Genomic DNA, 24,892 nt, shown 5'->3' with positions numbered 1-24,892 from the left:
CAATGGAATATTGTCTACTCCGGGGGCCTTGTTTCGACTCAGGTCTTTCAGTGCTCTGTCAAACTCTTCACGCAGTATCATATCTCCCATTTCATCTTCATCTACATCCTCTTCCATTTCCATAATATTGTCCTCAAGTACATCGCCCTTGTATAGACCCTCTATATACTCCTTCCACCTTTCTGCTTTCCCTTCTTTGCTTAGAACTGGGTTTCCATCTGAGCTCTTGATATTCATACAAGTCGTTCTCTTATCTCCAAAGGTCTCTCTAATTTTCCTGTAGGCGGTATCTATCTTACCCCTAGTGAGATAGGCCTCTACATCCTTACAATTGTCCTCTAGCCATCCCTGCTTAGCCATTTTGCACTTCCTGTCGATCTCATTTTTGAGACGTTTGTATTCCTTTTTGCCTGTTTCACTTACTGCATTTTTATATTTTCTCCTTTCATCAATTAAATTCAATATTTCTTCTGTTACCCAAGGATTTCTACTAGCCCTCGTCTTTTGCATGCAATATGTTACATTTATTTACACTCATGTTCATAAAAAGCAGAACACACTAAATGACTGGAGATAGAACGTTCATATTCACAGGACATGTACATTACTATGTGCTGCAGAATCGATTAGTATTTGAACCATGTAGGTCCGCGGGTTCGATGTCAACATCCACATCGTGACGCAAGACCTACCGGTAAAATGTGTCTGGGGCTCTCGTCGTCGCTATGAAGTGAACGTAACGGATCAGTGTGTTTGAGCAGACGTGCAGGATGTCTCTCAGACGTATGCGAGAATCGTACCGTCAAATCAGCGAGTTTGAAAGAGGGCGCATTACTGGCATGAGAAAATGTGATGCATCCATCTGGGAAACTGCTGCTAGTGTGGGACGAAGTGTTTCGGCAGTGCAACGGGTGTGTCAAGAATGGTTCACGGAAGGCCGTAGAACACGCCGATATGGGTCATATCGCACCACCCAAGCACGCCCCCTCCTCCTGAGAAGACTGACACGTGATCCGAATGGCATTGCAGGGCAGATCTGCGTCCTCCTCGACCCTGGTGCAACACGGAACAGTACACCGTCAGGGTTGACAGTCCACAGTCCATCGCCGTTTATTACAGCATGGGTTACATACGCGTCGTCCACTTCTCCACCTACACTACTGGCCATTAAAATTGCTACACCAAGAAGAAATGCAGATGATAAACGGGTATTCATTGGACAAATATATGATACTAGAACTGACATGTAATTGCATTTTCACGCATTTTGGGTGCATAGATCCTGAGAAATCAGTACCCAGGACAACCACCTCTGGCCGTAATAACGGCCTTGATACGCCTGGGCATTGAGTCAAACAGAGCTTCAACACGATACCACAGTTCATCAAGAGTAGTGACTGGCGTATTGTGATGAGCCAGTTGCTCAGCCACCATTGACCAGACGTTTTCAAATGGTGAGAGATCTGAAGAATGTGCTGGCCAGAGCAGCAATAGAACATTTTCTGTATCCAGAAAGGCCCGTACAGGACCTACAGCATGCGATCGTGCATTATCCCGCCGAAATGTAGGGTTTCGTAGGGATCGAATGAAGGGTAGAGCCACGGGTCGTAACACATCTGATATGTTACATACACCGTTCAAAGTGCCGTCAATGCGAACAAGAGGTGACCGAGACGTGTAACCAATGGCCCCCCTTACCATCACGCCTGGTGATACGCCAGTAAGGCGATGACGAATACACGCTTCCAATGTGCGTTCACCGCGATGTCCCCAAACACGGATGCGACCATCATGATGCTGTAAACAGAATCTGGATTAATCCGAAAAAATGACGTTTTGCCATTCGTACACCCAGGCTCGTCGTTGAGTACACCAATGCAGGCGCTCCTGTCTGTGATGCAGCGTCAAGGGTAACCGCAGCCATGGTCTCCGAGCTGATAGTCCATGCTGCTGTAAACGTCGTCGAACTGTTCGTGCAGATGGTTGTTGTCTTGCAAACGTCCCCATCTGTTGATTCAGGGATCGAGACGTGGCTGCACGATCCGTTACAGCCATGCGGATAAGATGCCTGTCATCTCTACTGCTAGTGATACAAGGCTGTTGGGATCCAGCACGGCGTTCCGTATTATCCTCCTGAACCCACTGATTCCATATTCTGCTAACAGTCATTGGATCTCGGCAACGCGAGCAGCAATGTCGCGATACGATAATCCGCAATTGCGATAGGCTACAATCCGACCTTTATCAAAGCCGGAAGCGTGATGGTATCCATTTCTTCTCGTTACACGAGGCATCACAGCAACGTTTCACCAAGCAACGCCGGTCAACTGCTGTTTGTGTATGAGAAATCGGATGGAAACTTTCCTCGTGACAGTACGTTGTAGGTGTCGCCACCGGCGTCAACCTTGTGTGAATGCTCTGAAAAGCTAATCATTTGCATATCACATCATCTTCTTCCTGTCGGCTAAATTTCGTTTCTGTAACATGTCATCTTCGTGGTGTAGCAATTTTAATGGCCAGTAGTGTAGGTGTAAACGTGGTTAAAAGCTAAGTGGTATCATAGATTTCCGTAACTAAGTGAAATTCCGTAAGATCCTGCCTTATTACAACCTGTGGACATGCTCGGTCTGTCATTAGATAGATGTGCGACTGTGTTCATGTAGCGGCGAGTTTCAGCCTCAGTCCTGTTACATGTATAGCTACTTGCTCCGTAGGCATCTACATCTACGTCTACATAATTACTCTGCAATTCACATTTAAGTGCTTGGCAGAGGGTTCATCGAACCACAATCATACTATCTCTCTACCATTCCACTCCCGAACAGCGCGCAGGAAAAAAGAACACCTAAACCTTTCTGTTCGAGCTCTGATTTCTCTTATTTTATTTTGATGATCATTCCTACCTATGTAGGCTGGGCTCAACAAAATATTTTCGCATTCGGAAGAGATAGTTGGTGACTGAAGTTTCGTAAATAGATCTCGCCGCGACGAAAAATGTCTTTGCTTTAATGACTTCCATCCCAACTCGCCTATCATATCTGCCACACTCTCTCCCCTATTACGTGATAATACAAATCGAGCTGCCCTTTTATGCACCCTTTCGATGTCCTCCATCAGTCCCACGTGGTAAGGATCCCACACCGCGCAGCAATATTCTAACAGAGAACGAATGAGTGTAGTGTAAGCTGTCTCTTTAGTTGACTTGTTGCATCTTCTAAGTGTCCTACCAATGAAACGCAACCTTTGGCTCGCCTTCCCCACAATATTACCTATGTGGTCTTTCCAACTGAAGTTGTTCGTAATTTTAACACCCAGGTACTTAGTTGAATTGACAGCCTTGAGAATTGTACCATTTATCGAGTAATCGAATTCCAACGGATTTCTTTCGGAACTCATGTGGATCACCTCACACTTTTCGTTATTTAGCGTCAACTGCCACCTGCCACACCATACAGAAATCTTTTCTAAATCGTTTTGCAACTGATACTGGTCTTCGGATGACCTTACTAGACGGTAAATTACAGCATCATCTGCGAACAACCCAAGAGAACTGCTCAGATTGTCACCCAGGTCATTTATATAGATCAGGAACAGCAGAAGTCCCAGGACGCTTCCCTGGGGAACACTTGATATCACTTCAGTTTCACTCGATGATTTGCCGTCTATTACTACGAACTGCGACCTTCCTGACAGGAAATCACGAATCCAGTCGCACAACTGAGACGATACGCCATAGGCCCACAGCTTGACTAGAAGTCGCTTGTGAGGAACTGTGTCAAAAGCTTTCCGGAAATCTAGAAATACGGAATCAACTTGAGATCCCCTGTCGATAGCGGCTATTACTTCGTGCAGTTGTATCATGATTCCTTGAGGCGTTTTCATTTTACATCTTTTCGCTCGTTTCCTTTTGAATGATCCTAACAGGTGTCTAATTGGGGCTACAGTCTGTCGTGCACGTTTTCGGTCTCCTGGGAGCTACAGGTGTCTTGTTCGGTGTGCTTGCTGTTGGCAGTGAGTCAGCCCGGGACAGTGACGAAGTACACACGCTTGTCCGGCAGGGACTGGAGAGGCCATGGACAAAATGGCGCAGTCGGCGGGGCTGGGGCAGTCGCCCAGCGAGATGGCGGTGCTGGCGGAGCGCGGCTACCAGCTGGGCAAGAAGCTGGGCGAGGGCTCCTACGCCAAGGTCTACGTGGCCGAGTACCGGCGCACCGGCAGTGCCGACAACCCGCAGGTGGCGGAGAAACTCGCCTGCAAGATCATCAACACAGCCGACGCGCCCAAGGACTTCGTCCGCAAGTTCCTGCCGCGCGAGCTCGACATCATCGCGCGCCTCCACCACCCGCACATCGTGCACATGCATAGCATCTGGCAGGTCAGCCAGCACTCCACTTGTCGGTCGCCGCACTCACTGGCATTGCCTACAGTAGTAACTATCCCCACACGCTTCTCGCTGAGCTGTTTCTGCACTGCACCTACGATTTCTAGTCCTGAACATAGGTGAGGCGACGGGGTGGAGGCAAGGAGGACTTGCACCGCACTTTAATACGGTACCTACATGCACAGTCTAACATATCTGTTGCAACACTTGGTCTCGTTTCTGTCACCCACAGCGATAGCAGCGCCCCAAGTGGCCATCAAGCGACAATTATGAGTACGATATTGGCTGGAGCGAATATTAACGTTTGTACAAATGAAATTATGCAATTTTGAAGACATTACTGGCCTCATACAGACATGATTGCATGTGTATGAACTGAAGTGGCAAGCGAAAATCTGTACCATGTTCGGGAATCGAACCTGGATCTTCTGCTTACAGGGCAGGTAAGTTAGCCACTAAGCAACCCTCGCACAGTGGTTCACACAACTGCACGGATTACCCTGGCACTCGCTACTTCAGTTGGTTGGTTGGCTGTTTTTTTTTTTTTTTTTTTTTTTTTGAGGGGGTGTGGAACAGTGGACCAAACAGTGAGGCACAGAGGTCATTGGTCCGAGCAGATTATGGAAGGATGTGGCCTTCTGAAGGAACCATTCTGGCATTTGCCTGAGGTGATTTAGAGACATCACAGGAAACCTAAATCAGGATGGCCACACAAAGGTTTGAATAGTCGTCCTCCTGAAAGGAGGGCAGTGTGCTATCCACTGAGCCACCTGCTTCATTCTATACGCATTAGATCATATTTGTATGAGACTAGTAGAGTCTCTGAAATTGTGCCATTTCATTTCCATAGGTACCTGCACCTGCATTTTAAGCTGGGTCCCCCATTTACATTCGACGCTGAGGTGCTATTCCAGAACTTGGAGAGGCTCAGGAATTCTGTTCCTGTGTAAAGGGGGAATTTCAAGTGGACTGGCATGGCACTGAGAATTTGGATCAAGGAGTGAGGCCTTGCAGGGTAATCCCTGCAGCTACACTATGTGATCAAAAGTATCCGGACACTCCCAGAAACATACGTTTTTCACATTAGGTGCATTGTGCTCCCACCTACTGCCAGGTACGCCGTATCAGCGACTGCAGTAGTCATTAGACACCGCGACAGAGCAGAATGGGGCACTCTGTCGAACTCACGGACTTCGAACGTGGTCAGGAGTAGTGGGGCAACCTTTGTACGGCCCCACTCTGCATTGTTGCCAAATTTATTCAAGATGGCGGCGATGACGTCATCCAAGATGGCGGCATGTTGACTTGGCAACAGCGCATGACGTCATCCAAGATGGCGGCTTTTGGCAGAAAAATAGGCCAATTGGGCTATGTCCACTAACCTAACCCCCAGAAAAAATTGCGGGAATTTCGAATTTTGGCGGGAAAATAGATCAATTGGGCTACGTCCACTAACCCTCCAGAAAAATTTGACGCCAAATTCAAATTCCAACAAGATAATGCATGCAAAACCATACTTGTCTTTGTTATTATTCATTATTAACATTCATTACCATTTATTATCATTTTCTATTATTTATTTATTATTATTATTTCTTTCCTTTCTCAGACGTTATGTCTGGTGAAAAATGGAAAGTGACGTGGTCCTTGATCAAGCGTGACTTCCTTTTAACTGTATGGTATATGTTACATTGCATTTAGGAACTTTCAGATAATTGAACATGTATCAATAATTACAGATTTATGTAGTTTTATATATACGTTTGGATGTAGCTGTACTGCGTTGATGTACTGGTGGATATTGTGTGGTATGACTCCTGTAGTTGATAGTATAATTGGTATAATGTCAACTTTATCCTGATGCCACATCTCTTTGACTTCCTCAGCCAGTTTGATGTATTTTTCAATTTTTTCCCCTGTTTTCTTCTGTATATTTGTTGTATTGGGTATGGATATTTCAATTAGTTCTATTACTTTCTTCTTTTTATTGGTGAGTATGATGTCAGGTTTGTTATGTGGTGTTGTTTTATCTGTTATATTGGTTCCGTTCCAGTATAATTTGTATTCATCATTCTCCAGTACATTTTGTGGTGCATACTTGTATGTGGGAATGTGTTGTTTTATTAGTTTATGTTGCATGGCAAGTTGTTGATGTATTATTTTATCTACATTGTCATGTCTTCTGGTGTATTCTGTATTTGCTAGTATTGTACATCCGCCTGTGATGTGATCTACTGTTTCTATTTGTTGTTTGCAAAGTCTGCATTTATCTGTTGTGGTATTGGGATCTTTAATAATATGCTTGCTATAGTATCTGGTGTTTATTGTTTGATCCTGTATTGCAAACATGAATCCTTCTGTCTCACTGTATACAAGTATATTGCCTTTTCTTAGCCATGTGTTGGATGCGTGTTGATCGATGCGTGGCTGTGTTAGATGATACGGGTGCTTGCCGTGTAGTGTTTTCCTTTTCCTTTTTCCTTTCTTCCTATCTGTTGATGTTATGTGATCTAAAGGCTTGTAGAAGTGGTTATGAAATTGCAATGGTGTAACCGATGTGTTTATATGAGTGATTGCTTTGTGTATTTTGCTAGTTTCTGCTCGTTCTAGAAAGAATTTTGTTAAATTGTCTACCTGTCCATAATGTAGGTTTTTTATGTCGATTAATCCCCTTCCTCCTTTCTTTCTGCTTAATGTGAATATTTCAGTTGCTGAATGTATGTGATGTATTCTATATTTGTGGCATTGTGATCGTGTAAGTGTATTGAGTGCTTCTAGGTCTGTGTTACTCCATTTCACTACTCCAAATGAGTAGGTCAATATTGGTATAGCATAAGTATTTATAGCTTTTGTCTTGATTCTTGCTGTCAATTCTGTTTTCAGTATTTTTGTTAGTCTTTGTCTATATTTTTCTTTTAGTTCTTCTTTAATATTTGTATTATCTATTCCTATTTTTTGTTTGTAGCCTAGATATTTATAGGCATCTGTTTTTTCCATCGCTTCTATGCAGTCACTGTGGTTATCCAATATGTAATCTTCTTGTTTAGTGTGTTTTCCCTTGACTATGCTATTTTTCTTATATTTGTCTGTTCCAAAAGCCATATTTATATCATTGCTGAATACTTCTGTTATCTTTAGTAATTGGTTGAGGTGTTGATTTGTTGCTGCCAGTAGTTTTAGATCATCCATGTATAGCAAATGTGTGATTTTGTGTTGGTATGTTCCAGTAATATTATATCCATAATTTGTATTATTTAGCATGTTGGATAGTGGGTTCAGAGCAAAGCAGAACCAGAAAGGACTTAATGAGTCTCCTTGGTATATTCCACGCTTAATCTGTATTGGCTGTGATGTGATATTATTTGAATTTGTTTGGATATTAAGTGTGGTTTTCCAATGTTTCATTACTATGTTTAGGAACTGTATCAATTTAGGATCTACTTTGTATATTTCCAATATTTGTAGTAACCATGAGTGGGGTACACTATCAAAAGCTTTTTGGTAATCAATGTATGTGTAGTGTAGCGACCTTTGTTTAGTTTTAGCTTGATATGTCACCTCTGCAGCTATTATCAGTTGCTCTTTACATCCTCGTGCTCCTTTGCAGCAGCCCTTTCGTTGTTCATTTATAATTTTGTACTGTGTTGTATGTGTCATTAATTTCTGTGTAATGACTGAAGTTAATATTTTGCATATTGTTGGTAGGCATGTTATGGGGCGATATTTTGCTGGGTTTGCTGTGTCTGCTTGACGTTTAGGTTTCAGATAAGTTATTCCTTGTGTAAGTGTATCAGGGACTCTGTATGGGTCTGTAATGTAACTGTTAAATAATTTAGTTAGATGTGAATGTGTTGAGGTGAACTTCTTTAGCCATAAATTTTCTATTTTATCTCTTCCAGGGGCTTTTCAATTGTGTGTAGAATTAATTGCTCAGGTGACTTCATGTTGCAAAATTATCACTTCAGGCATTTGTGGTATCATCTTGTATATGTCTGTTTCTGCTTGTATCCATCATGCATGTCTGTTATGTTGTACCGGGTTTGACCATATGTTGCTCCAGAAGTGTTCCATGTCTGTTATGTTTGGTGGATTGCCTATTTTAATGTGTGTGTTATCTATTGTCTGGTAAAATTTCTTTTGGTTTGTGTTGAATGTTTGGTTTTGTTTCCTTCTATTTTCACTTTTTTTGTATCTTCTGCTTCTTTTCATCTAATTGCTCTATCACTTCTTGTTGTGAGATTTTACCTAACCTTTTTCGTTTTTTGTCTGATATTTCATTTCTTATAAATTGTGTTAGCTGTCCGATGTCTTTTCTCAGTTTTTCTATTCACATCTGTAGCCTGTGTTGCCATGCTGGTTTTGTGGGTTTCTTCTGTGTTTTGGTTGGTTCTGATCTCTGCCTAGTGTGTATATTTAGTGTAGTGAGTGTTCCTATATAAACCTGTAGTTGTAACTCTTCCATAGTTGTATTTTCAATTATTTTGTTGTGTATGATTGTGTTGATAGTTGTTATTGTTCTTTCGACTTGTGGGTTATTTGGTGGTCTATGCAAGAATGGTCTAATGTCTGTATTTATGTCTTTGGATTCTATATATGTCAGTTGAAATTTTTCTTCTATATCTAACATGTGTGTCACTTCGTGTTTTATTTGTGCTTGTTCTGGTGGCTGTCTTAAGATTTCGTTTTCCTCTGATTGTTTAACCGATGTGTGTTGTTCTTTGTTTGTTTGCTCTGTGATGTTTGGGTCCATTACTGTATTTTCTTCTTCTTCTGATTGCACATTGTTTTGTTCCCGTATTTGTTGTACTTGTTGTTTGATGTTTTCTAATTCTGATTGGGGTGTCCTGTTATTTTTGATTATTACACGGATCTGATCAGCTAGTCGTTGTTCTGTTAAAAAATTTAATTCTGGGTATCTGGTGATAAATTTTGTGTATATTTGTGATCTGTATCCAGTTGTGTTGGTTCCTAAGTTTGTTGCTTGGTAATAACAGAACATGAGGTGTCGGTTAACTTCCTCTGACCATCTCATCCTCTGTCTTTGTTTTCCTTCTAGAGTGGTTGCAGGAACCATATCCTGCAAAACACCTCTATTTGGATTTAAATCATTTTCCGTGTGGCTAGCAGTGTCGTTACCATTGTGGACGGGCATAGGGTTCAAGCGTCGTCGCCGACCATGACAGTGCTTGCCCGAGGTTTCATTAGTTCTGTCCTGAACCAACTAATCATACTAAAAGGGGGTTTAGCCCTATTAGTGGTTTGTTCTTTTCGTCGCCTTTTACGACTGGCAGAACATACCGGAGGCCTATTCTTTTCCCAGGCCTCCATGGGGTTTATTATTATTATTATTATGTGACCGAGAACGCCGTGCTATACTTTTGGCGCCAAAGTTTGCTCAACAGCTAAATCCGCCATGAGTGCACAAGAGCACGTTTGCGCCACGATACCCCTCGCTAAGTTAGTTGACTCTCTCTCGCGCATGCGTTGTAGTCGGACACGCACCCCGCGGACGTCCGACCGCTTACGTCACACACCCTCGATCGCCCCCTCCATACACGTGACGGACATAGTCTTCTGTAAATATGCTAACACCCACATCGCCTACCTAACCTATCAATTACCTAAGTACTTAATTCCACTTCAATTTTAATCATATTAAATAATTCTATTTACAATATCATATACATATGCAAAGGTGTTCAGCTAGCGACTTTCAAATACTTTTAGAGGACCAGACCGCAACCTCTTCCTAGGAACCCTCACCGAGTTTGAATTCTGTCAGTAAAGAAACGTCACTTCCACTTTCGCTACAAACCTAAGAAAATTGTGCGTAAAGAAAAGGCACTTGTACTAATCTCATCCACCCGATCAGCACTTCCTCCTAGGATCAGGCCCCAAGTGTGAAATCTGCCAGTAAACAAAGCTCACTTGCGTCTTCGCTTCCAACGTAAGAAAATTGCTGAAAACGAAGTGTACCTCCCCCACCACTTCCTAGGGGGCAGCTGGTAAAAGGACTCAACCCGCACTAGGCTGATGGAAGGACGAAGGAGTGTACTTTATTTATTTGGGGGCAATTTATTTAGCAATGGAGTATATGCATCACAGAACACACGCTCTGACATGCCGCACACCATACAGACCTGCAAACCACTAGCACATAACTCATTTGTCCGCAGCTCGTGGTCGTGCGGTAGCGTTCTCGTTTCCCCCGCCCGGGTTCCCGGGTTCGATTCCCGGCGGGATCAGGGATTTTCTCTGCCTCGTGATGACTGGGCGTTGTGTGATGTCCTTAGGTTAGTTAGGTTTAAGTAGTTCTAAGTTCTAGGGGACTGATGACCACAGATTTTAAGTCCCATAGTGCTCAGAGCCATTTGAACAATTTTGTCCAAACCCGAACCGAACTAAACAGCGTTATCACAGTCTTTAATTTCACCACAAATTTGAGTTATTACATTCGGTCCTTCTTGTGGATTTTTAAAAAAGAAACTGCTCGCCACAAATGCTCAGTGGTTGAGTACTGAAACATGCCACGCAGATACTATGAAAGCCAAATTTTCACACCTGAATATCTTTCCAACTAAACAATTCCAAAACTTCCAAACTTCGCTGAATTGTCCGTAACTACATCAGCGTTTATCACGACACGTATCAAACACGAGGAATTCAATATTCCTTCATTTTACACATAATGAGAAACATCACATTTAACATGTCCTTCCGCGACCCAAGCTGGTGAGTGATTCCCTTCTTGCAGCCTCACTCCCAGTATAACTATCAGGTAACGAACGGGAACCGTCTCAATTCTGATTGGCTGATCATACTCGCTGCCAATCAGAATGCTCGCTCATGATCATCCTCGCGCCAAAAATAGCCTGCACCAATCCTTATACACAGACACATTTGTGTCAATCTGACATGCAAATATTAAAGTAATGTTTAATAGACGAAAACGGAAAGGCAACAATTCTGAAAATATTCTTTACATGGAGACTTCATTCCAGCTGACTTTCTGGCTGCTCTGATACAATAGCAATCAATATGGCAGCAGCAAAGTGGGGTAAATTCCCTTGGATCATTTTACCACAACAGGCTTGTGTAACTCTTGCCAGTTACTTAAAACAGTATATAATGCAACATTTAAATCTGACGAGTTCCCACGTACACATTCTCATTTACTCACATTTATTCCCACAACAATATTAGACACAAATAATAATTTTGTCTGATTTTTATACTACGAAAAGGAAAAATAATTAAAGTTTTAATATGAGAATCTCAATTAATTAATTCTGCACACTGAGAGTTCTTATTGTGTTTTTTTTTTAAATGATACCAAAAGATAAACTATTATATTTCCTAACTGAATTTAGTTCCCTAAGTGTCGGTTTTTTACTTTTTAGTAATTTTTTCTAGCTCTGAAACTATGATAGTTATAATGGTGAAATTTTTACACAATCTTCTCCTGAATAACAAAAGATAGTGTACCGATTTTGAAAATGATTCAATAATGTTTAATATCATTTATTTAGGTTCATAGGTGGCATGAATATACAGTCGCTCGAAGTGACACCGGAGCCGTTCTCACACTGCAGTAGCAGCAGGTGTACATGACTCATTGACAGGACACAACTTGCGGTTTCCTTCGCAGCCTCCGGTTCCAAAACTGCAGGCTGTATAGCAAAGAATGTTACTGCGCATTAACTCGCGACGTTACAGCCTCGAATTTAGTTTATTACGGACGCATATCAGCATTGCTGGTTGACTAACTCTCAGGCGAGCAGCTATTCGTTTCCTGTCTAAGGAAAGTAATTTCGGCGGTTACGCTGAGGATAAATGGCTACTACGAACGCAACCTTTTTTTAAAGCTCCTTGTGTGTTCTTCTTTACATTTAAAGTTTATTCATGGCCAGAGTTACAAGTTCTAATCAGTTGTTTCTTTCGCCTACATGCTTCGTTGTGTGGTGAGTTGTTTCGGGAACGTTTGCATCTACGCGAATTTTCATCGTTTTATCGCGTACAGTTTCCATTTTATTTTTGGTTAAATATTTCAAGTTAGTTTTGTTTAACGTAGACTGCCAGGCGAAAGAAGTGAAGCACTCGGAGGGGAAGGAGGAAATGAAATGATATTTCACGAGTTGAGTCGGAATGTAATTCAGCAATTAAAAAATCGAGTCAAATTTACAAAGAATTTGGCAGTATGAGTTATTTCATCAGTAAGACGTTGCCCCTCTCTGGCATGTATGTATGCATTGATTTGCTTGGGAGGTTGTCATAATGGTGCTGTTTCCTCTCTGAAGTTAGCTGACCCAGCATGTTGTGGCTGGTCCTTGAAATCCTGAATACTGGCTCTGGTTCGGAATTGGCGTCCGAGCAGCTCCCAAAAGCTTCCTATTGGAGAAATATTTGGGCATCCTTGTGGCCACGGAGTACGTTAGCACCACGCAGACAGTTCACTGAGAGATATGCCGTGTGTGGGTGAGCATTGTCCTGTTGAAGAATTTCACCACAATACTGTCGCATCAGAGGTAACACATGGAAACGCAGGATTTCCTTGCTTCCCAGTTACGACACCACTGAAAACGCAGACATTTACGTTGTGGTGTTAACGGCAGTCTACACAAGGGGCATTAAGTCTCTAGTCCAGTTGCTGCTAGTCTCTGACAATCGTACGTGCTGGTACAGAATGTTTCTGGGAGTACATTGCTTGTTCTTGGATGGCAGGCACGTATGTGAAAAACAGATTGCGATGTAGTTGGTCACAGGATGTCAGTCCTTCCTTGTATTCGTCACATGTGGTCGATCGTAAATTTGATGCGAGTATGTTTGCCCTCATGTTTTAACGCGGTCCAACATCGGACCACTCACATCCGAATGCCGTACAAATCTGGATATTGCAGTATTATATCAGCTGGCGAACTGGAGATCCACAATTAAGCCCCTATCAAACGCCGTGTGCTGATAACGCTGACTAACACGTACACGCGGAATGTACGAGTCCTTCAATGAAATCACTCAAAGTCAGACGTTATTCACGTACATTATATGTCCTAATAGGAACTCTTGTCATTCATTTACGCGCCGATGATGTATATGTGTGCGAAGTTGCATTGACATACAATCATGTTGTCTAGGTGCCTTACTTTTCTGCATAGAAACTAAGGCGTAGCACTTCACTGTACTGAAGGTAAAGAGGGTGAAGAGGGTTGTTGGAGGACGAGTGTCTTGAAAAGGACATGGAGAAAAAGTCTTGAAAAGGATTTGGAGGGAGGAAGACTCCAAACTAAGTGCTTGCAGAGGGAAAAGAAGGCTAGGTAGAGCAGGAAAGAGGGAATTCAGAGGGTCTCTTATATGGAGAAGGAGAGCAGTGTTCTGTTAAAGCTGGAAGGATGGGTAGATTCAAGAATGAATTTCATCGACAGGTAGTCGGAGGCGATTAAAGTTTAGGTGGGACCGGATGTAGGAAGTGATTAGGTGTAAATTTAGTGGGAAGTGCAGATATGGCTGAAGACGCGGGTGAAGAATTTGGAATGGGGCGGTAGGGTGGTCGGTTTCAAGATTATGGAGCGTGTCAAGTATCTGAAGATGTTCAGTGTGGGAGAAGAAAAGGGGAAATTAAAAGAACATACAGGACTGTGGTGGGGTGTGGTAGACCGATACTGAAAACGAGGCAGGGTGCACGGCTTTCGAGAATTTGGACCAGCAGAATTTTGGTGACGCAAAACTTTAGGCGACGCTGACATAGGCTTTCTAGGTGTGATATATGGTGTAGCAGTGCGATGTCCATGTTCGGCCATTTAGTGGGTTCAGTATACAAAGTGAATGTCAAACCTCTTCTTGATTACAAAAATTTACTTCTAAATAACTGCGCTAGCTACAGCTGTGCCGTTTGTTGCAAATGGTAGTTTAATTCGTAAGGGTTTTATGGGTGTACTTCCACATGTGCTCCGTCCGCTGCCCTTAGAACGTCTAGCCGATAGTCAGTATCACTTCATGTCTTTGTCAACATCTCCTCCTTCACTGCCTCTACAGCATCTCTTTCGTGCCATAAGAGTTTACTCATAAGAAACTGGTGAACTGTGCACCTTATCCTTAAAGTAACCCCACAAAACAATCAGGAGGGGTTATGTCTTTTGAACATGGTGCCCATGATGTTGAACAGTCTCTACTGATCCATTTTTCCGGATACATTTCATTCAATAATGGGTGAACAAATAATTCCCAGTTCGCTGGTGAACTATCTTGTTTAGACACTACCCTCGGTTGAAATTCATATAATTGAGGTGTAATGTAAAACTACAAGATGTCCAGGTAAACTGCTGCCATAATGGTAGATTCAGTGAAAAAGAGCGATCGAATAATACTGATAAAATTCTCTCGTGCTTCCAGTGGTTTAAAATCCTAGAGCTTTAGACCGAGTACTCCTTGGCCATTGTCTAGTGGTGACTGTCAGACAGTGATCACTTAACAATGGGCGAGGAACACTAGTCCGAAAACTCGTAGATTTTAACCGGCTTGACATGGCCAGAAGCTCGAGAGATATTAGTTCAATGCACATCGCCGCGAAATTACGCATACGCATATCGATGGTGGGCAATGAAAACCTCGTGACTCCATCTGTCTCTGAAAACTCGTAATTCCAGTAACCTGTACTTCCATAATCAAAGAGAGATTTCAGAGTGCATGAATTTCTCTAACTTATCAAGAAATAGGCCTCTACTATACAGTTACACATGTAGGAACTTTCTTTATCACTTTATATTATTTTGTAAGAAACCGTATTCGCTTAAGCTGCAAAATTTAACAAAATGGAGTTACGAGGTTTCCAATACCTACCATGGATATGGTCCAATAATAGTCTTGTGCATTAATGCACACCACACATTCACTTTTGGGCTGTTACTTATCTACTGTATCACAATATGTAGGTTCTCCAATCCACAGAGACATTGATATTACGTCTGTTTACTTTCTGCGAAATGTGAAAAATCACTTCATCCGAAAAATAAACTTTATTAAGGTAGTCATTGTCTGCACTGATTCGTTTCAGCTTGTTCCTAGCAAACTCATGTCTGGACCTATGCACGAGGTGCACTTTTTGTGCCTGGAAATGCAACTGTTTGTGTGAATTCTTCACCATAGTGCTCTGAGGTATACCTGTTCCTCTGGAAATACGAATCGTCCATTTCTGCGGACTGCATTAGAATGCTGTAAGCGAGGTATCAATAATGCCGTCGCTCACTCAAAATCTACCGCTTCGTCCTTTGTCACCAGCACTGCCAGTCTCCTTAAACTTTTCCTACCATAGTATGGTGCTCTTCACGTCTGGCCGATCGCGACTATGTTGTTGTTGTTGTGGTCTTCAGTCCTGAGATTGGTTTGATGCAGTTCTTTATGCTACTCTATCCTGTGCAAGCATCTTCATATCCCAGTACCTACTGCAGCCTACATCCTTCTGAATCTGCATAGTGTATTCAGCTCTTGGTCTCACTCTACGAATTTTACCCTCCACGCTAAATTGGTGATCCCTCGATGTCTCAGAACATGTCCTACTAAAAGATCCCTCCTTCTAGTCAAGTTGTGCCACAAGCTCCTCTTCTCCCCAATTCCACTCAATACCTCCTCATTAGTTATGTGATCTACCCATCTAATCTTCAGCATTCTTCTGTAGCACCACATTTCGAAAGCTTCTGTTCTCTTCTTGTCTAAACCATTTATCGTCCACGTTTCATTTCCATACATGGCTGCACTCCATGCAAATACTTTCAGAAACAACTTCCTAACATTTAAATCTATAGTCGATGTTAACAAATTTTTCTTTTTCAGGAACGCTTTCCTTGCCATTGCCAGTCTACATTTTATATCCTCTCTACTTCGACCATCATCAGTTATTTTGCTCCCCAAATAGCAAAACTCCTTTACTACTTTAAGTGTTTAATTTCCTAATCTAATTCCCTCAGCATCACCCGACTTAATTCGACTACATTCCATTCTCCTCGTTTTGCTTTTGTTGATGTTCATCTTATACCCTCCTTTCAAGACACTGTCCATTCCGTTCAAGTGCTCTTCGAGGTCCTTTACTGTCTCTGGCAGAATTGCTTGCTCAATATACAGATTGAATAACATTGGGGATAGGCTACAAACCTGTCTCACTCCCTTCCCAACCACTACTTCCCTTTCATACCCCTCGACTCTTATAACTGCCATCTGGTTTCTGTACAAATTGTAAATAGCCTTTCGCTCCCTGTATTTTACCCCTGCCACCTTCAGAATTTGAAAGAGAGTATTCCAATCAACATTGTCAAAAGCTTTCTCTAAATCTACAAATGCTAGAAACGTAGGTTTGCCTTTCCTCAATCTTTCTTCTAAGATATAGGCACTTCAAAACTGTTGTTGAACTATAATAGGCGAGAGTATTTTACGAAACATCAGAACACAATGCGCTTTCTCCTGCATAGTGACAGCAGCACTCCTGAATTACGCTGCCTGCAACAAGAGAGAGAAAGAAAACAAATCAGACGCCCTCAGATGACACGTAGAAGTGTATCCATAAATGCTACCATTTGCATAGCCATGTAACAGTGCGTTCTGTAAAGGGCAAAAGTCATAACAGGACACAGAGCCAGAGGTGGAGCGCCACGACAGTATCAGGCCACACTGGAGTAAGCCAAGTGCCGGTCAGTGACCCACGTGCTGAGTGGACTGATACCTGTTCCGCATTGCAGTGTACCGCGTGACGAAATCAGACTGGCCACTGGGAAACACTGACCCACTGGTGGTTATGGCAGCCGACCATTGGCTCTATTCCAGATGATTCGGCACGACGTGCAAACGCCGCCACCACTGCAAATTCAGCAGGTAGCAGAGCATGTACATCCACTTGAACCAGCTGTCAGCACTCGAACAGCTGGACAGTAATGTGACGTCAGCCCTGTGCTGCTCAGTGCCATGCTGATGACGTAGATACAGGACATGAGCCGTTGCCTGCCACCGACGACTGCTACGGTCGCAGGTTCGAATCCTGCCTCGGGCATGGATGTGTGTGATGTCCTTAGGTTAGTTAGGTTTAAGTAGTTCTAAGTTCTAGGGGACTGATGACCACAGCAGTTGAGTCCCATAGTGCTCAGAGCCATTTTGAACCTGCCACCGAAGCATCTGGGCAGTAGGACCGACCCACACCTAGCCGTCCGGAGTACGACGTGAGGGTCTAACCATCTTTGACCATCTTTGCCCTCATTGGAGTACCAACAGAAGCCCTCTGCATTCTAGGTGCTGGAGCGTGACACAGCAGAAGTTTTCGCAGCAGCTGCTGCCGGACGTAACTTTCCCAACAGTTTCTCAACTGTTAAACCACTTCATGAAAAATATGACAACACAGCCTTAAACAGTTATCATCCAATTTCCTTACGAAGATCTTCTTCCAAAATATTCGAAAAAGAAATGTACTTGAGAATAATAGCACACTTTGGAAACAGAATACGTTTGTTTCATGGCCATCTTCCACAACAACTGTCAAAATTAATTACAAAAGTGAAGTGTAAATAACCCTAACACAACTCAAGAAATACTGCAGAATTTCAAAAACTGCCAAGTGTATACGTGAAACAAAGTCTTTCGACATCAACCACTGCTAGCTAGGAGGGAAGGAGCAGTAGCATGGAGAATATGTAAGGAAACATTGTAAGTAACTTGAACTTCAACTTTATAAACAAAACGCTGTTTTTAATCTAAAACAACCAAAAAATGTACAAACATGTGAATCCAGTTCGCAGAATAACCAAGGAAGATACTTTATAAATGAAAGCAAACCATGTCTGATGTAAAATTCTCTTTCATTAAGTTGCAGTGAACTGAAGATGGAAAAACCAATACTAACAGATTAAGTGAAAACAGTTACTTAGCATATCACAGTTTGGAGTCCAGAAAGGTTAATCGACTGACAATGCTATCTATACATTCACTCATAAAATACTACAAGCCTCAAGTAATAATATATTACGAGTTGGTATTTTTGTGATCTTTCCAAGGCATTTTATTATGTAGATCATGCTAATGTCTTAGAAAAACACAAGTTTTAGAGAACTGATGGCTTTTGCACAGCTGGTTTGAATCATTCTTGACAAACAGAATCCAAAAAGTCGTACTGAATAATTCAGATAAAGGGAAGCCCACAGGGTTCAATTTTGGGTCCACCCCTATTCCTTATATATGTGAATGACCTTCGAATTAACATTCAACAAACAGAATTGATGCTCTTTGCAGACAATACCAGTGCTACAATAATTCCTATTAGAGAGAAAGCAACAGAACAGTTGGTAAATGATATTTTCCAAACTATTATGAAAATGGACTCTCTGAAAATGGACTCTCCCTAAATTTTGGAAAAGACACCAAATCTGTTTTGTGCAACAAATACAAATAAATGATGTAACACATGAGCAGGATTCAGTAAAGAGGGCGGAATGCTCCAAATATTTGGGTGCGCATATTGATGAAATTTTCAACTGGAAGAAGCATATCACTGAGCTTCTCAAACAGTTAAGTTGAGCTACTCTTGCTCTTCATATAATTGATAATCTTCAAAATAATCGTATCGGTATCCTGACATATTTTGCCTATTTCCACTCAATAATGTCTTACAGAATAATTTTCTGGGGTAACTCATCATTTAGAAAGAAACTATTGATTGCAGACAAGCAAGCAGTAAGAATAATATGTGGTGTTCACAGACGTCATATAGCGACCTCTTCATGGGGCTAATCATTTTAACTGCTCCGTCACAGTACATATATTCGATAATGAAATGGACCATAAATAATGTAACACAATTTGAGAAGAACAGTAATTTCAATACCTACAACACCAGAGGGAAAATCAACCTCTATTACATACTGTTAAAGCTGTCAGTGGCTCAGAAAGGATTTCAATATGCAGCAACAAAAATCTTCGATCATTTTCTCTCAATAACATAAAATGTTTTAGATACAGCGAAGCAAGTTATAAATCTGATTTAAAATCATTTCTCATGGACGACTACTTCTATTCCATTGACTAATTTCTATAAAAAAAACTGGTAGCTAGTAAAAAAGAATAGAAAATCGTAGTTGCATCAATAGGATTAAAATTAAAAATGTGTTCATTTACGTTAACACTACCATGTATGCATATCTTGTAAACTGACTCGTTACATATCATTATGATGAAAAAGAACCGTTCAAAGATGCCATGCCATGCCATGCCATGAGATCAAGGAATACCACACCGATTATTCCGTAACTGGACATTGCGCATCACAGTCATCCGTTGAGGGTGAAGAGTCGCGAAATGCGGATTCTCATACCCCAAATGAGCCAATTTTGCTTATTCACGATCCCATTCAAATGGCCCCATCACTAAACCAAACCAAACATATGCATACTAATTCTCATAATGCCCCGTCTCCAAACGTGCAATTTGAACGTCCTAATGCAAACCGTTCAGAAGTTATGAAGATTTTATTTCATATAGCTCAGTAATTGTCACCCTGTGTTAACGTGTGGGTGTATGTCAGTTCAGCCGGTGAGAGAAGTAGAAGTCTCTACTTCTCTCACCGGCTGAACTGACATACACCCACACGTTAACACAGGGTGACAATTACTGGTAACGTAATGCCAACCTTGCTCAACTTCTCCGGTGAGGCTTGGCGAGGGGCATAGTTTCGAGTGAAAGCGCTCTCGTTTGTTTCTAAGCGAAATGTTGGTAGTGAGATCCACCCAATTCCCTTAAGTAAAGTTTTGACATCGGCCGCCGTTGACTGGCATATCTGAACGATTCACAGGTTCTTCTCTGCGTACGAAAGCGTTTGTCGTTCTTGCGGCTCCCCGAACCATTGGGTATCCACACCTACTCACTTAAAAAACGGGTCCTCAGGGAAATTACCAGTTGCTGGCGTCTTGGGAAGCTCAGTCTTGGCCGGAACGTCGATGTGATAACAATGGGTGTTCTTTCGAAAACAGTTCGGTACGTTTTGTGCTCCGGTTTGTGAGGGCAGACACCTGTCTTCAGTTACGAAGCTGCCTCCTTAAATTCGCTACTTGTGCGGGAGTGTTTTTCATTTCGAATCGTGAAAATTTTTTTTTTTAGTAATTCTTACGATTAATGTCTGTATTTGAGTCTGCCCTTTGTTTGTATCAATATGGGTCATGTGCCATCAGCACTGGTGCTTCTTTAGACTCACCGCGCCTTTACTTAGAAGCAGTGCTTTATTCAATTTGAGAACGTGACGGTACTGATGTAAATGAAATCCCTGGTACAAACAGGTTGATTTCGAGTAACATGCCTCGCTCGGAACCTAGTTAAAGTCTACATGATCTAAGTCGGAGTTAGTCACGAATAACTAGCTTGTAATCCGGAAGTGAATTTCGTTTTTAGGTCACGAGATCTGAATTAGTTCATTGTGGACTTGAGTAGGGATTTTTACGCGGTTCCACCACCAGATGTGCGAAAAGTGAAGGCACCACGTTTAGAATGCCTTTTAACGAATTATTAATAATTTCACGCAACATGAACCCCATTATGTGTAATGATTTTCAGACATTACTGAAATTACAGAATTTTGTAATTTAGTGGAGAAGTTTAGACTTCGACTTAAGCCCTTTTGTAGCACAACCATTCACTGCGGTGTGATTAAATGGTGGTGGAGGAAATTTTATTTCTTTCTTTTACTATTTTACGTGTGCCTATTTTAATATTAATGCAAGATTATTTTCCCTTTTTGTGAGAATTTTCAGTTGTCAGGCAATCACGTCTGAGATCATTTGCGCTGGTGTTTCCTTGTACAGGAAGTAGACAAAAACATGGAAACTCCAAAAATACAACACATTACCATGCCTAATATGGTGTAGTAAAACCGTTGGAATTCAGAACAGTTTCGAGTCGTCTCAGAATGGATAAATACAGGTCCTGTATGGTTTCCAAGGGAATCTTATACCATTCTTCCTGCAAAACAGTGGCAGCGATCGGGCATCCTTCTCTCCATAGCAGACCACAAAGGCTCAATAATATTGATAACTGGTGACTGTGGGGGCCAGTGAGATGCGACAATTCACACCCGTGCTCATAAAACCAGTCGTGACGATACGAGGTGTGTGAACAGGGGCCTCGTCTTCTTGGAACACAATATCACCACAGGGGAACAAACATTGTACCATCACATAGACCTGATCAATCAAAATGGTGACACAGTCCTCCCCAATAATGCGACCCCCATGTGGACCATGGAATAGCAATATATGGCTGCCAAAAACCATCACTTAACCCACGCCATGTTACACTCCCGTGACGTAAAGTCGACCAGAGCTTGGCAACAGTGTGTAACAAGACTGATCCGGCATAATTAGTTTCTTCCATTACTGCATAGTCCAGGTTTTATGACATCGGGACCACGTTTTTCCGCTGAGGGTATTCGCATCAATGATGAGTGGTGCTGGAATAGCAGCTCGCCCTGCAGTTCCCTGGGTGTGGAACTCCATTCGTGTTGTTTTGGTGCTGACACGGTTGGCGAGTATGATATTCAGTTCTGCAGTGACTTTTGCAGTTGTCGTCCTCTTATTTTTTCTCACAAACCTCTTCAATGACCATCTGTCACTACCACTAAACACAATGGACATGAATGAATGCAGGTGATCAGACAGGATGTTTACGTACGTGTCACCTGTTACTTGTATCTAGGCGTAGCAGGGGTCTCATATCACTCCAACAGCACACGCTCCACACCATTACAGAGCTTCCACCAGCTTGAGCTGTCTCCTGCTGACATGCAGGGTCCATGGATTCATGAGGTTGTCTCCACACCCGTACACGTCCATCTGCTCCATACAATTTGAAACGAGACTCGTCCGACCACGCAACACGTTTCCAGTCGTCAACAGTTATGTGTCGGTGTTGACGGGCCCAAGCGAGGTGTAAAGCTCCGTGTCGTGAAGTCATCAAAGGTACACGAGTGGGCCTTCGGCTCCGAAAGCCTATATCAAAGACGTCTCGTTGAATGGTTCGCAGACACATTTGTTGATGGCCCAGCATTGAAATCTGCACTTCTGTCACGTTGAATGATTCTCTTCAGTCGTCGTTGGTCCCATTTTTGCAGGATCCTATTCCGGCTGCAGTGATGTCGGAGATTTGATGTTTTACTGGATTCGTGATATTTACGCTACACTCGTGAAATGGTCGTACAGGAAAATCCCCACTGCATCGCTACCTCGGAAATGTTGTGTTCCATCGCTCGCGTGCCGACTATAACGCCACGTTCAAACTCGCTTAAATCTTGATAACCTGCCATTGCAGCAGCAGTAACATATCTAACAACTGTGCCAGACACTTGTTGTGTTATATAGGCGTTGCCGACCGCAGCGTCGTATTCTGCCTGTTTACATGTCCCTGTATTTACGCATGCCTATACCAGTTTCTCTGGCGATTCAGGAGATTTCTGCAGTTCCTGCTCTGTGGATCCGTCTCCACACATCAACTTTGGAGTACGGTTTGAGGAGGACCTGTCTTTGGACTGAAAGCGGTCAGCAACAAATGTGATTTGTGAGACCGAGACTGTTTTTCTACGTATAATTTTAAACAAGAGGTTTTTAGAAGAAGTGGTAACCATAGCTGTTTCTTGATTCACCTCTGTAGCTCTACCCTTTAGCTGCCGAGTAGTGTAGTTCGGGGAGATGACTACGGGCCTGGGTGCGTTTCAGCGGCGCGCCAAGTACTTCATCTTCATGCGGTTCGCGGAGCGCGGCGACCTGCTGGACTTCGTGCTGAAGAACGGCGCCGTGTCGGAGGAGCAGTCGCGCATCTGGCTGCGGCAGATGGCGCTCGCCCTGCAGTACCTGCATGAGATGGACGTGGCGCACCGCGACCTCAAGTGCGAGAACGTCCTCATCAGCTCCAACTACAACTGCAAGCTCGCCGACTTCGGCTTCGCCCGCCGCATCGTCGACACGGAGGTAGGCCGACGGAGGGTAGGCAACTGCCGCGCGACCTTCTGAGCACCTGAGTCTACTGCTTGTCCAGACGTTCAGGACTAAAACTGTATGACACCACCGTCCACAAATCCCAACGATCCCTTCTGTTCCATCGCTACCACTTTACTTTCATGTAAGGGACAGAGAAACTCATCGCAAACTACATATAGACAGTGGGCAAAATAAAACTCGCCCGGAAAGTACACTACTGGCCATTACAATTGCTACACCACGAAGACGACATGCTACAGACACAAAATTTAACCGACAGGAAGAAGATGCTGTGATATGCCAATGATTAGCTTTTCAGAGCATTCACACGACGCTGGCGCCGGTGGCGACACCTACAACGTGCTGACATGAGGAAAGTTTCCAAACGATTTCTCATACACAAACAGCAGTTGACCGGCGTTGCCTGGTGAAACGTTGTTGTGATGCCTCGTGTAAGGAGGAGAAATGCGTACCACCACGTTTCCGACATTGATAAAGGTCGAATTGCAGCCTATCGCGATTGCGGTTTATCGTATCGCGACATTGCTGCTCGCGTTGGTCGAGATCCAATGACTGTTAGCAGTCGGCCGGAGTGGTCGAGCGGTTCTAGCCGCTACAGTCTGGAATCACGAGACCGCTACGGTCACAGGTTTGAATCCTGCCTAGGGCATGGATATGTGTGATGACCTTCAGTTAGTTAGGTTTAAGTAGTTCTAAGTTGTAGGGGACTGATGACCACAGCAGTTAAGTCCCATAGTGCTCAGAGCCATTTGAACCATTTTTGACTGTTAGCAGAATATAGAATCGGTGGGTTCAGGAGAGTAATACGGAACGCCGTGCTGGATCCCAACGGCCTCGTATCACTAGCAGATGACAAGCATCTTATCCGCATGGCTGTAACTCATCGTGCAGCCACGTCTCGATCCCTGAGTCAACAGATGGGGACGTTTGCAAGACAAAACCATCTGCACGAACAGTTCGACGATGTTTGCAGCAGCATGGACTATCAGCTCGGAGACCATGGTTGCGGTTACCCTTGACGCTGCATCACAGACAGGAGCGCCTGCGATGGTGTACTCGACGACGAACCTGGGTGCACGAATGGCAAAACGTAATTTTTTCGGATGAATCCAGGTTCTGTTTACAGCATCATGATGGTCGCATCCGTGTTTGGCGACAGCGCGGTGAACGCACTTTGGAAGCGTGTATTCGTTATCACCATACTGGCGTATCATCCGGCGTGATGGTATGGGGCGTCATTGGTTACACGTCTCGGTCATCTCTTGTTCGCATTGACGGCACTTTGAACAATGGACGTTACATTTCAGATGTGTTACGACCCGTGGCTCTACCCTTCATTCCATCCCTGCGAAACCCTACATTTCAGCAGGATAATGCACGACCGCATGTCCTGTACGGGCCTTTCTGGATACAGGAAAATGTTCGACTGCTGCCCTGGCCAGCACATTCTCCAGATCTCTCACCAATTGAAAACGTCTGGTCAATGGTGGCCGAGCAACTGGCTCGT

The 24,892-nt window shown here is 43.1% G+C and overlaps 1 protein-coding gene across 1 annotated transcript in view; it reads left to right on the top strand.

Moving 5' to 3' along the window:
* Window positions 1–4,081: 4,081 nt before the first annotated feature.
* Window positions 4,082–24,892, top strand: part of LOC124606443 (testis-specific serine/threonine-protein kinase 1-like) — a 79,579-nt gene continuing 58,768 nt past the window's right edge. Inside the window, exons 1-2 of the mRNA XM_047138425.1 lie at window positions 4,082–4,375; window positions 23,104–23,355. Coding sequence (XP_046994381.1) covers window positions 4,082–4,375; window positions 23,104–23,355 — 546 coding nt within the window. The remainder of the gene's footprint in view (window positions 4,376–23,103; window positions 23,356–24,892) is intronic.

This window comes from Schistocerca americana, chromosome 3, assembly GCF_021461395.2.
Source record: "Schistocerca americana isolate TAMUIC-IGC-003095 chromosome 3, iqSchAmer2.1, whole genome shotgun sequence".
NCBI classification, from domain to species: domain Eukaryota; kingdom Metazoa; phylum Arthropoda; class Insecta; order Orthoptera; family Acrididae; genus Schistocerca; species Schistocerca americana.
Note: the sequence above shows the minus strand (reverse complement) of the source record. Positions and strands in the feature narration are given on the sequence as shown.